At 37.5% G+C, this 12104-nt stretch overlaps 1 protein-coding gene across 8 annotated transcripts in view; it reads right to left on the reverse strand.

Annotated features, from left to right (window-relative positions):
• Positions 1 to 974: 974 nt before the first annotated feature.
• Positions 975 to 12104, reverse strand: part of PRKAG2 (protein kinase AMP-activated non-catalytic subunit gamma 2) — a 199270-nt gene continuing 188140 nt past the window's right edge. For all 8 annotated transcript variants that reach the window (XM_083467219.1, XM_083467224.1, XM_083467220.1 and 5 more), the window contains 7 exons: positions 11282 to 11336; positions 10385 to 10511; positions 8454 to 8619; positions 7415 to 7452; positions 6077 to 6223; positions 2746 to 2839; positions 975 to 1730 (listed from right to left, as the gene is read on the reverse strand). In XM_083467219.1, the coding sequence (XP_083323345.1) occupies positions 1699 to 1730; positions 2746 to 2839; positions 6077 to 6223; positions 7415 to 7452; positions 8454 to 8619; positions 10385 to 10511; positions 11282 to 11336 (659 nt within the window). In that variant the 3' untranslated portion in view covers positions 975 to 1698. The remainder of the gene's footprint in view (positions 1731 to 2745; positions 2840 to 6076; positions 6224 to 7414; positions 7453 to 8453; positions 8620 to 10384; positions 10512 to 11281; positions 11337 to 12104) is intronic.

The following is a 12104-nucleotide window of genomic DNA, read 5'->3' on the forward strand; positions in this document are numbered from 1 at the left end:
CTTTTATCACTGCCCTTTAATTTTTTTTATTTGACTGTACTAATTTTTGCTTTCTGTCAGGCATTGACAAGGCAGAAAGGTGGAATATAAATATTTTAAACAATTATAAAATGGGCAGAACCTGTAAAGAAGAAACGGTTAATTAATGATCAAGTACACTCTAAAGCGCCGGGGAGGCTAGCCCTCTGACTGTATTTTATTAGAACACCCCACCCCAAAACCAGGACATTGCACTGAACATAGGCACTTTGGCAATGATATCTGAACAGTAGGGATGGGAAGTCTTGTTGCAGAGATACATTCTGCTAGTATACAGCCAACATATCCACACCATGTACAGGGGACAAATAGATGCTTAAGGGACAGGACCTTCCCTGGAAAGAAGCTATTCAACTCCAGAGTCTTCCACAGATATCTTTCTTTAATTTCTCAAAAGGGAAAAGAACTGCCTGTTTTCTGATTTTTTTAAAAAAATAAGCATATTAAAAAGAGAAGAGCACGTCCTTAAAAACAACTACATTTTGGACAACAAATATATGTTTATAGTTTACACAAATAATCAGTTTGCCTTCTGAAGGGAATAAATCTGAATTGCCCTAAAAATGGAATATGCCAGAACATGTGATTGTACTGCATATGGAGATTTATGGGTGTATTTTTAAGTGGATTATGCCATCTTCTGGACACCTAGGATTTTTTTTGTTACTAAAATTACACAGTAGGACTTTTGGAATTATTCTCACACCCTGGTTTTCATTCCAATCTTTACAGACGACCAGCATGATACTGTTACTTTTCTGCAAGTTTATATGCAATCAACATTCACCTTCCTTTGTTGATTACTTTTTCATAGCTTCTTTTCTGTGGAAATATGAGGTGTCTAGTGGTGATACATTTGACAAACCCCTGATTTCTGTGCCCCTTGTGTACAACCCATCTAAATGCCACATGGTTTTTAGTAACGAGAGATCTTCTTATATAACAATCAAAGTTTTATTAATGAATATGGTGAAGTTTTAGCTATCCACCAAAGATGTGTAAAAAATTGCAAGAAAATAAAAATAAATAAAGCTGGTTTTAGATCAGTCTTGTTTTACCATCTCTTCAGAATGCAACATTTATAAACACACAAAACTGTCATTAAAGTCTTAAGGTAATCTACTGATATTCAAATTACAGCTTTTATGACAAATCTAATGATAACTGAAACTGATTTGGTTTTAGGTTTAGCAACTTGAACATTCAAATACAGTGTCTCGTTTCACACAATACTTCCTCTTATTGTGATGGGCAACAGCGATGACATATTGTTGGCTTTTTGACATAAGGCACTATGATATGAATATGCCATACACTTGCCTTATGTCAGAGATCTGTTGCTGAGCAGTGACTTCTATCAAATACAAAAGATGTTTGTTTTCAGGATACAGTGCATTTTAGATGAAGGACATCATGTGAAGTCTTTCAGCAAACATTTTGAAATGCAAGCCTGTATTTAATACATAAGCTTTTTGTCATGCTGCTTTTTGTGTGTGACAGTCACTGGGAAGTAATAGACTAGTTACCCAACACTCAGTCCCAATACACACATACTCATCCCCATTTCTCTCTTCTCTAGTGCTGCCAGTGTTCTTGAGGCAAAGATGACCCAGTAACTTCAATCAAGTTCTTCTACAAAGGTTTATATGTTCACAGCAATCATTCAGTTTCACTTTCCTTTTGTTTGGCACCTGTTAACGGAAAGACATATATGAGAAAATGTGTACACCAGGGGTCAGCAAATGTTTTCAGCAGGGGGCTGGTCCACTGTCCCTCAGACCTTGTGGGGGACGGCCTATATTTTGAAAAAATAATAATAATGAATTCCTTTGCCCCACAAATAACCCAGAGATGCATTTTAAATAAAAGTACACATTCTACTCATGTAAAAACACACTGATTCCTGTACTGTCCGCGGGCCAGATTTAGAAGGCGATTGGGCTGGATCCGGCCCCCGGGCCTTAGTTTGCCTACCCATGGTCTACACTCTCATATCATGGGAGAGATTGCATTTGCCAAGCATTCAACACATAACATTTTTGTGCCTGGCAAAATTTGATCTTTCTACCCCTGCACCCAGTAAAATTTTCAAAGCCATTATGCATTCTGCCAAACCTTTTATTTTTATGGAAGTTTGGACTATTCATAATATACAATGTATAAACTTTACTTTTAAGCTCTAATGCAATATACACTGTACTTTTTATTATTTTAAACTTTTTAGCTAGAGGACAATATGGTCCAGATGCAAAGTTCAGCTGATACCCAAATGCATTCATAGCAGTTGTGGCCTGTATACAATTCTTTGCTCACTTATATCAGAGGCAGCCCAGTGCACTAAGTGCAAGTTCAGTCTATTACATTTGTGTGCAAGGGAAAGATTACTGTGCATACCAATGCTCCAACATGCACAAGGGTCAATCTGTCCGACTAACTGATAACTAGAAGTATTAATCCAGTTCTCCACATAATGGAGAAATTCACATTATAGGGGTGCTAACTAAAAGATGTGCTGGTTTTAAGATAAGGTTATCATTGTGACATTTGGTGTGAATACAGGAGACAACTGGCTCAGTTATGAAGCCCACTTGGCCTTGAGCAAATCAGCATCAGTCTCAACTTTCAAGAGTTGTTGTGAGCATAAAGTTATTGCACGATACTTTGTATGTTACAGAAGAACTCAATACATAAATGCTGCCTACATACCAGCTGGTGAGAGCACCAGAGCTTGTAGGATGTCCGAGAGGGAGATGATACCAACAATACTATCTGCTTCATTCACTACCACCAATCGATGCACCTGCAAACATGAAACAAAAGCATAGTAAAAGATTACTGTATTTGCCAATAAGCTGTGCACTCCACGTTCATGTTAATAATAGCCAGATGAATCAAGTTATTTAGAAGGACACTCAGCTCCCCCTCAATGAATTAATATAGAGACTTCCCAGAACAAATTTTTGTCCAGCTCCAGAGACCCAGGAGGGCACAACACATTCAAATCGAATTTACAGTGAGATACAAAGAGAAAACATGAACTGGTTTCATTTTCCAATGCCGCTAGGTGAAGCCTGGATCAGACCATTTAGTTTTACACCAGTGTGTCATTAAAAAGCAGTCCCAATTTCCCTGTTAGCACTGTGCGTTTGCATTCACATCTTTTCTGTGGGCTTGTACATGAATAACTGGAGGCCAGCTGCTCTATAATTGAACAGGGACATGCTGCACAGTAGCAGAATACATTTCACTTTTCACAGCTATGAAAGGCTAATTGTTGAAATGCTAGCAAGGTGTTACTTAACAGTAAAGAACTGTCCGTCGACAGAAGAAATCTGAGAGTGCAGATTGCATTTTCCTCATTGTCAGAACAGAATATAAAGTTCAACAGAAATTATTCCTACTCATTATGAATACATTCAAGTGGAAAGTTCTTGTTAAAAATAGATACTGTCTGTAACCCAAACACTGCCACATAATCTAACAAGGAACAGACTAAAACTAACAAGTCTATTTTTATTATAAAAGTGAAGTGTAATGTTACTGGTTCCATACATAGTTAAATCATATTTATAATTAGATTAGCCTAATTTACAACGTCAGCTTAATGGTGTGTCTTTAAAATTTATGCACCGCTATTTTAGGTGCATATTATAGTTTGTGTTTGCCCAGTAGGACTTTTAAACAACATACCCTCCCCACATATCACATCTCCTGAGTTTCAAAATCAGTTTGCTATACTGCACAGCCACCCCTTTGGGCAAATGTACAACCAGTCAAGTATTGATGAGCAGACAGTGCCAGCAGCCCTCTGTTTGTGAGTTTGCATCTAGTTAATTGAACTGGGGAACATGCCAACAGCAGTGCCATAAACCCACACGGAGTATGCCACTGTTGGCATCTCATATATGGGGTATGTGAACAGCTGTTTGAGAGGGAAAAGTCCACAACCTTATCTGACACGCTTTTCTAGAGTAGGTCTACATCTTTTTCGCTTTATAATCGGACAAAAGTTTTGTTCAGCTGTTTTTAAATACACACACTTATCATGGAGTACTTGTAGCTTTGCCACGAAGACATTTGAGTAAGACAGCAGTTGTTGTTGGGAAAGATGCCCAAATGATTAAGATGCAAAATAGTGAGATGATCAGTTCCCACAAAGCATTTAAAGAACGACCAGACTCTCAACAGATGACCTCGGCTCTACTAAACATTTGATGTTTTATGATTGCTCTCAACCATTTTCCGATTTTGTAACCACTTTAAACTTCCATCAAAATGTTGGCTAAAAGTAACTCAGAAATACAAGAAACAAAGAGCAAGAGAGGCCTTTGTCAAAGAAATAGACATAGCAAAGTTCAAGTCAAGGTACTTCAACAGTTTAGGACAGAGGTGAACTACATACCGGCCAGGTAACTTAGAGCTCCTCTTCTCTTGTATTTGAACAGTCATACCCACCTGATACAAATGGGGAACACAGGAAAGAAATAGAAAGGGGGGAAATTCTATTTTTATATATGTTCCTCTTACGTTGGCGATACTTTAGACAGGGTTATTATGATGGATGGGTTTAATATGACTATTAAGTATGGACTATCACATGGTCAGTCACTTGGCCATCTTTCTCAAGTTCAACAGCTTCATTACTCAAAGGCTATCGATTAATAAAGTGACAGTACAATCACTTCTCTGCCAAGACGCAACAGTAATAACCAATTACTTAAAAAAAAAAAACCTCCACCCATCCTCCAATCTAATTCAGATTTCTGGTATCTACGTATGTTGTGAAATAATTACATGGCATCTTTCTGAAAAGATATTGTAAAATCGGCTATGTCTGTGTTTAGAAATATATAAAATAAAATTGATATACCATTGATTTTAAAGCACACACTTATCTTAGCTTATGTTGGAAAGTTTCCATTGCTACCTGTTCTTGCTTTATCAGAGATCAGGTGTGCACCTGATCAGCTGTCATAACTGATTTTATCCCATATGAAAAATATAACTCAGAATATTTTGCATTTCACTATTTCAAATTATGGTCTGAAATTAGGGCATTGGGCAGGGAGAGGGGAAAACGAGAAAACATGGTATGGCTTGGTTGGCTTTGTCAGTGAAGGAAGAGTATATGTTCCATTACAATGGTGATGGCTGTATGGGAAAGTTTCCCATATGCCTCATAACATTTATCCTGTCCCATCCTAGGGGAGAAGCTACTTCCCAGCCTGCTGCTTGCAAGGTGATCATGCCAGTAGCTAAAAGGCAGCACTATCCCAGAAGAACTGTCCTGTCCCTGGTATTACTGCAGAATTCAAAACGTGCAGTATTTTGAAAGCAAAGCGTAATTATTCGTTACACCCTTATCCAGACCATGTGCTTTGTATTAAACTTACAAGAACATTTCAATGAGTTTACATTTCTTTTCCCCTTTCAACCAACGTATACTAGTTGTCACATAAATACTGTTTAAAGGGTGCACTAGCAGAATCCACATTTCTGTGATGTGCCTTTGCAAACTAATATTCATCAAGTTTTAAAAAATATGGCAGAAGTCACAGTTCTCACATAACCACCAACAGTCCAGCTAAGTTTATCATCTATAAACCTTAGGTTAGAGCAACTTTAGATCTCCCACCTCTTCATTTCAGCAAAAGACCTTTAGACTTCAGTCCATCAACAATGCCACATGTTTTCATAGGTAGCCATCACAATCGCCACAAAAATCAGGGCTTGGTCACACTGCTTGCCAAAACCCGAAGTCTCCAAGGTTGTAGTAGTTCATCATGCTCAATTACTTTTTTATTTTAAAGAAAGTGTAAGAAATATAAGTCTTTAAAAGTTAGAATAAAGAATCCATGAAGTACAGAGCTGTTGTGCTTTATGTAGGATTATAGATTATAAGTTTAAATGCACATTCTAGCACACCTTTGAAGGAGTCTTATGCAGACATCATCCGAGTCCTTCTTTGAAATTGTGTTAGCTGGAATTCTGGTTAGCAACACTACTCAGAAATGTGTTGTGGTCCAAGAATTCTCACCTCAGCTTTAACTATCCGATCCACGATGGTCTCCAGTGTTTCCAGCTTACTGCATTTCACAACACCTTCAAAATACTGAGAGCGGTGTTGTAGGGCTTGTGTCACTGTGATATCTAAGTTATTATAAGTTTTTTCAGCAGCAAGATTCTGAAAAAAAGTGATTACATAAGACTCTTTTTTTTTTAACAAAACACCCAATGTATTATCCCCGTATATCAGGAATGTGATGCTACTAAGATCACTTCAGAAATGGACCAAAAACCCAGTCCTCCAGATACGCTAAGAGTACAATCCAAATAAATATGTGCAATGTTAGGATGCACAAACATCTAACATTATGACCAAGCTTGCATGCCAGTTAGGAGGACTATAGTGCCTCTGCTAAACATGATTGGCTCTTTGCAGATTAATGTTTCCTGATCTCCAAACCAAGTTCAGGATATCAGGAAAACCCAGTGACCTTGCACTCCTCTCCTTCCTGTCTCAAATGGGTAGTCCTATTTCCTTTCAGTTTGCACCAATTTCCACTTTAATCATGGTTGCAAACTGTGGATTTTAGTGCAAATTAGTGTGTAAACATAATACTAATCATAAAAAGGTAAAGGTAAAGGACCTCTGACAGTTAAGTCCAGTCGCAAACGACTCTGGAGTTGTAAACGACTCTGGAGTTGTGGCGCTCATCTCGCTTTACTGGCTGAGGGAGCCGACGTTTGTCTGCAGACAGTTTCCGGGTCATGTGGCCAGAATGACTAAGCCGCTTCTGGCAAAACCAGAGCAGCGCACAGAAACGCCGTTTACCTTCTCGCCGGAGCGGTACCTATTTATCTACTTGCACTTTGACATGCTTTCAAACTACTAGGTTGGCAGGAGCTGGGACCGAGCAAAGGGTCCTCACCCCGTCGCGGGGATTCAAACTGCCGACCTTTTGATCGGCAAGCTCTAGGCTCAGTGGTTTAGACTCTAACACTTATCATATATAGCTACAGAACTCAAATTGAGTGGTGGGTGCTCACAGAAGAGGGGAGAATATAGGAGCGTGCTAACCTATGATATCCCAATCTTGATTAGGAGATGGGGCACCATTAGGTTTGCACCGAGTAACAGACTGCAGTCTTTTGTTGGTTGCCAGCTGCTCTCTCCTCTCCAAGGAAATTTACCTCCCCACCCCTCTAGAAGCACTCATGGAAACCATCATAGGAATAATTGAAGTTAGAGACTAACATAGAAATATAAGGAACTGAAGAGCAAAAAGGACCATTCTACTCTAGGAAAAGCCTCTGGGCAAAAGTGAGAGATATAAAATATATTCTAAAAGATATAAAACATGTAAATACTTACTATTACATCAAATTTGGAATAAATATCTACAACTTTTCCTAAAAACAGAAGATAAAACAAACTTTATGTTGGTAATTAAGCTATAAAACCAAATACAATACTCTATATTAGCCTCTGTCAACCTGGTTCAAATGTTTTAAGAGTACAACTCCCACCAGTCCCTCGCCAGCACAAAGACTGCTCTATACAAATTAAAAAATTGTTCAGTAGCACCTTAGAAACCAACTAAGTTTGTTCTGGGTATAAGCTTTCATGTGCATGCACACTTCTTCAAGAAGGATGTAAATACGCCTAGAAGTTGTATTAACAGATTTACAGCTTGGTCCCATGCTTGTTTATTCAGAGGTCATGGGGTTTACTTCCATTATGTGTATATGACACACACTAGGCCTGTGATTCTGTACATGCTTACTTTTGAGTCAACAAGTTATAGTGCAGGATGAATCCATATAAAAAGGTGAACATATTTTAGGAAGCAGTTAATTTTTAGCTTCAATGATTTCAGCACAGAAAATAATTAATGGGAAATTTCGCCTTCCTTACCCAAGAAATGCAAAAGCACAATCCGTCTGCACTTTTCTGTACATTATATTGGAATGGAAGGAAAATAAAATTACTCCAGAGGTATAATAAAAATAGAGGTGCAAATCAGGAGTAATTTTATTGAAGTGAAAACACACAACTGAAAAGAGAAGCAAAAATATATTTTGTTCTAGATCCTATAGGGTTTGATGAGAGTGGAAAAGGGATATGTGCAAATGTGCTTTTAGCTTTAAATGATAATGAAAAGCAAGATAACCAAAACAGAATGGAACCATTTTGTTCTATTACAGTTTCCTAGAAACGTAATTAATTCAAGTGAGATGATAGAGATGTTATGAATAAAAGATTGATCAAAGGGTGATAAAGAAGCTTTTTTTCTCCTTTTATTTTTTCCCATTTAATAAGGCGGCTCAGATAATTTAGCACTTACAACAGATAACCAATGGCAAAATAAACTATTTCCTTCCGAACGATAGCCATTTTACTGAATACAAACCTGACTCATCCACAACAGGTAGTGCTGATATCCTTCTATCTACAAATATATTCAATGCTTTAATGATAGGAGTGTCTGGGTGTATAAAGGCGATGTTGTCATATGTTCCTATCCCAAGTTCATCCAGATTTTGCTTCATAAAGGCAGGCTTTGGCATTTCTGACACCTAGAAGAAGTAAAATACTACTTGTTTGACAGGCATATTTTACCATTTTTAATCTACACAGCTCACACAGTTTAAAAAATTACCACGCAAGGAATTTCCTTATCATGTCTTTCAACTGGTAACATATTTTAGTAGCCTAGTAAGCTTAAGATTAGTGGGCAAAGTCAAATGTGTTAGAATGAAGGTCTTTGAAGCTGAACTCTATTCTGGCATTCTGTCCCACGTTTCTTGCCCATATAGGGATGCCCTGAACTGGGAAAACACAATAAATATCCAATATACAGTAACACGTTCGCAGCTTTTATAATTGCAGCATGGATTGCAGTGGCACAAGTGTCCTTGGTGTTTTAAAGATGTAGCTTATGAATGAAACAGCACAGTTATCATTCAAAGCTTGCTGCTTCCTTGTCCAAGCTTCACAATGCAATTATTAATGCCTTATATAAGGTTGCATGCTAGAACCTCTGAGTGTCGTATAACCCAGGCATCATTTGGACATGCTTCTGCAGCTGTGACATTTAGCACACTGAATTTTGCAGGAGAGTTATGAAAGGGATAGCATGTCTAAGGAGTTTTACTAGCATATATTTTTATTGTACCAATTACAGACAAGTGGAACCTCCAAGAATGTTGCAGTGTATCCTCGCCTCTTAGTAGGAATGCTCCTGGACAGGTTTCCAGCCAGCCAATCATGACCCTGTCCATTCTACATTTCTATTTTCCAACAATCAATCAATATTCTGTGCTTATTGAGCATGCTCAGTCCTCACTGGGCTGTTTTGTGGTTTGTTTTTCAAAATGTTCTACTTCTGCAAACCTCAGAGTTCCTCTGAGCATGTCAATACCTCTTTCCTTTCTCAGCGCCCCAGTTTGGCTCCAATCCTGTCTCTGAACTCAGTGGTGAGCCCTATTATGAGAATGCAAAGTTTGCATAGATTTTTACCATGAAGGTTTCTTGGCAGTAAACACTATAAAGTTGCTGCCATCTGAATACCCTGTAAACGCTATTTGCATGACCCATCCCAATACGAGAAATTTTGCCACAGGAAAAGCGAGACAACAAAAACCATCCATGTGGTCATTTGATAATTCTCAACTATAATCTCATTATACTCCTAAACTTTATAAAAACCTAGGAAGATCAACTACAGTTTCAAGTGACTGAACTAGGCCAGATGACTGCAAATGAGGCAAGCCAAAGCCTTGGATTTGCACCCTCTCCTCCTCTATGAACAAGAAATGAGAGTGGAAGCTTGCACTTTTCACTAAAATAAAAACTTAAAGAACTGTTCCTTATTCAAACTCCAGTAGGATAAAAGAATCCAGGATCTTGTTAGAATAAACTAAGGTTCCAAGTTTGTACGTAACAGGAAATGGTGCTTTAGTCTACAGTGAAAGCAGAAGCTTTGATTTTCCTCTCACACATGCAAACCGGGTGATGAAGTGTCACCTGCAAAAGTGACTGGATTATTTAAGAGTCTTTTCTGAGACTGCTTGATTGCACAAGTCCAATTAAAATACTTCCTGCACAGTTATTATGGATGGAAACACTTTTATCACTGTAGTGCAGAGTAAAGGCCTGCTACCAACTGCATGAAGAGAGACAATGGGAACATACCTATTATTTCTGTACCAGTGTAAGTGTAGAGTATTCAAAGGGAATGGATCATATCAGTACAGTTGTTTATAAAGACTTTACTAATGTAACAGTGAACTTTGTCTGTTCCAACATCAAGCAGTAATAGGAATTTATTATTTTACTTACAAAAAGCTGGAGAAACTTGAGGATTCTTTTATGGGTAAGTATATAAAGTGCATTTCCGCTCACTGGGTCAATAACTGGCAATCTGTGGATTCTGTTTTTGATCAGTGAATATACAGCATCAAAAAGGCTGAAGAGAAAGTTATTGCAACTGTTAGTATACTCTTACTGTGATATCCGAAGACAGCTTTGATGATTCCCCCAAAGCTACACTCTACCAACTAAGTGATTTTTAGTAAATAATGTTGGAGGAAGTTGTGAAAGCTGAGCTAAAGGACAGATGATTTCATTACATCATTGTTAAAGTAGGTATAGTACAGTTGAACATCAATATTATATCAGATTCTGTCAGCCAAACAGGAAAGCTGTTAAGAGGGGGAAATGATTTGTGATGGGGTGGGGAAAGAGAAGGTTTTACTTATAAGGACCTGAAGATTAGTAAGATTCGAATGCAAACTAAAATAGAGGACAATAACAGTAATAAACACAACAGCTTTCTCACTAAATGTCCTTGTGATGGCTTGGAAGGGTTACACAGAATGGATGGTTAATTATGGCATAACAAGCTTCACTTATATAGTAATATACTAATACTACATACAGAAATACATGTAACTGGAAGCAGGAGTGGAAAGGAAGAAAACCTATGCCATATCCTCAGTATTTCTTGTGTAATCATGACCCCCCCCCCCAAAAAAAATCAGATTCAAAAACCCCAAAGATTCTAAGATAAGCCATAAAGGTTCCTATCACCAATTTAGAAACTTAATTGAAGTTAGAAACTTAGAAACACCAATTGCTAACATGCACTATCTGTCTTAGGGTGTCCCTTGCAGCTGTGTGATGGATGTATTAGCACAATTTACTTTTTAAGAAATCAAAAGTAGAAAAGCATCTTACCTGGCGTCTGGTGAAATGTTCACTAAAGGCTTAAAGGTTTCTTGTAAATAAAGCTCTGTATAATTAAAAACAAAACCAATGCTTCATAAATTAATAATCAAAAAATAGTATTTCATGAAATACCCACACACACACCCCGGTGTTACTCTTAGCAGCGAACCCGGCATATGAAAGTGAGGACAATCAATGATTTACTAAAGAATGGCAGTGGTTCATAAGAGCAATCACTAGAGGTCACTATAATACTATATTAATACACATGAATACCATAAAAGAGTAGATAGCAAAGGCTGAGCAGAGGGTATTTTAAAGAAGTGTTTCAGATTACTAATGTAAGTGCTTTTTGTTTTTAAGGCTGTCTTCTCAGGCACCTGCAGTAATAAATGAACTTCCAACTTTTTCTGCAATATATAGCATGTCCTGGAGACACATCTTCAAGATGAATATTTTTGAAAGATCTTCAATTTTTTATCTAACATCATTTCCTGAGGAGTGACTTGGTAAGGTGGAAAGAGGCAAAGGGAGGCAATTTATATTTATGAAAATATAAATACAAAAAGCCATTATTACCCATATTTAAATCAAAACATGCAACATGTAATAATTAAAATTTACACCACCAGTCAGAAATATATAACACATATAGGTGAATGTTATTGTGATATTTCATCTTGCAGTGATTGTTAAAAAAACACTTTTCAATAAACTTGCCTGGTGATCATCCTCTCTTACAACATGAAAGTTTTGTAAGAAATAACACATTCACTCATATGAAGATGATAATAAAGAGTTTCAGGGGGATTTCCAAGATAACTCCTATCAT

Source organism: Podarcis liolepis, assembly GCF_965112155.1.
Source record: "Podarcis liolepis genome assembly, chromosome: 12".
Lineage (NCBI taxonomy): Eukaryota > Metazoa > Chordata > Lepidosauria > Squamata > Lacertidae > Podarcis > Podarcis liolepis.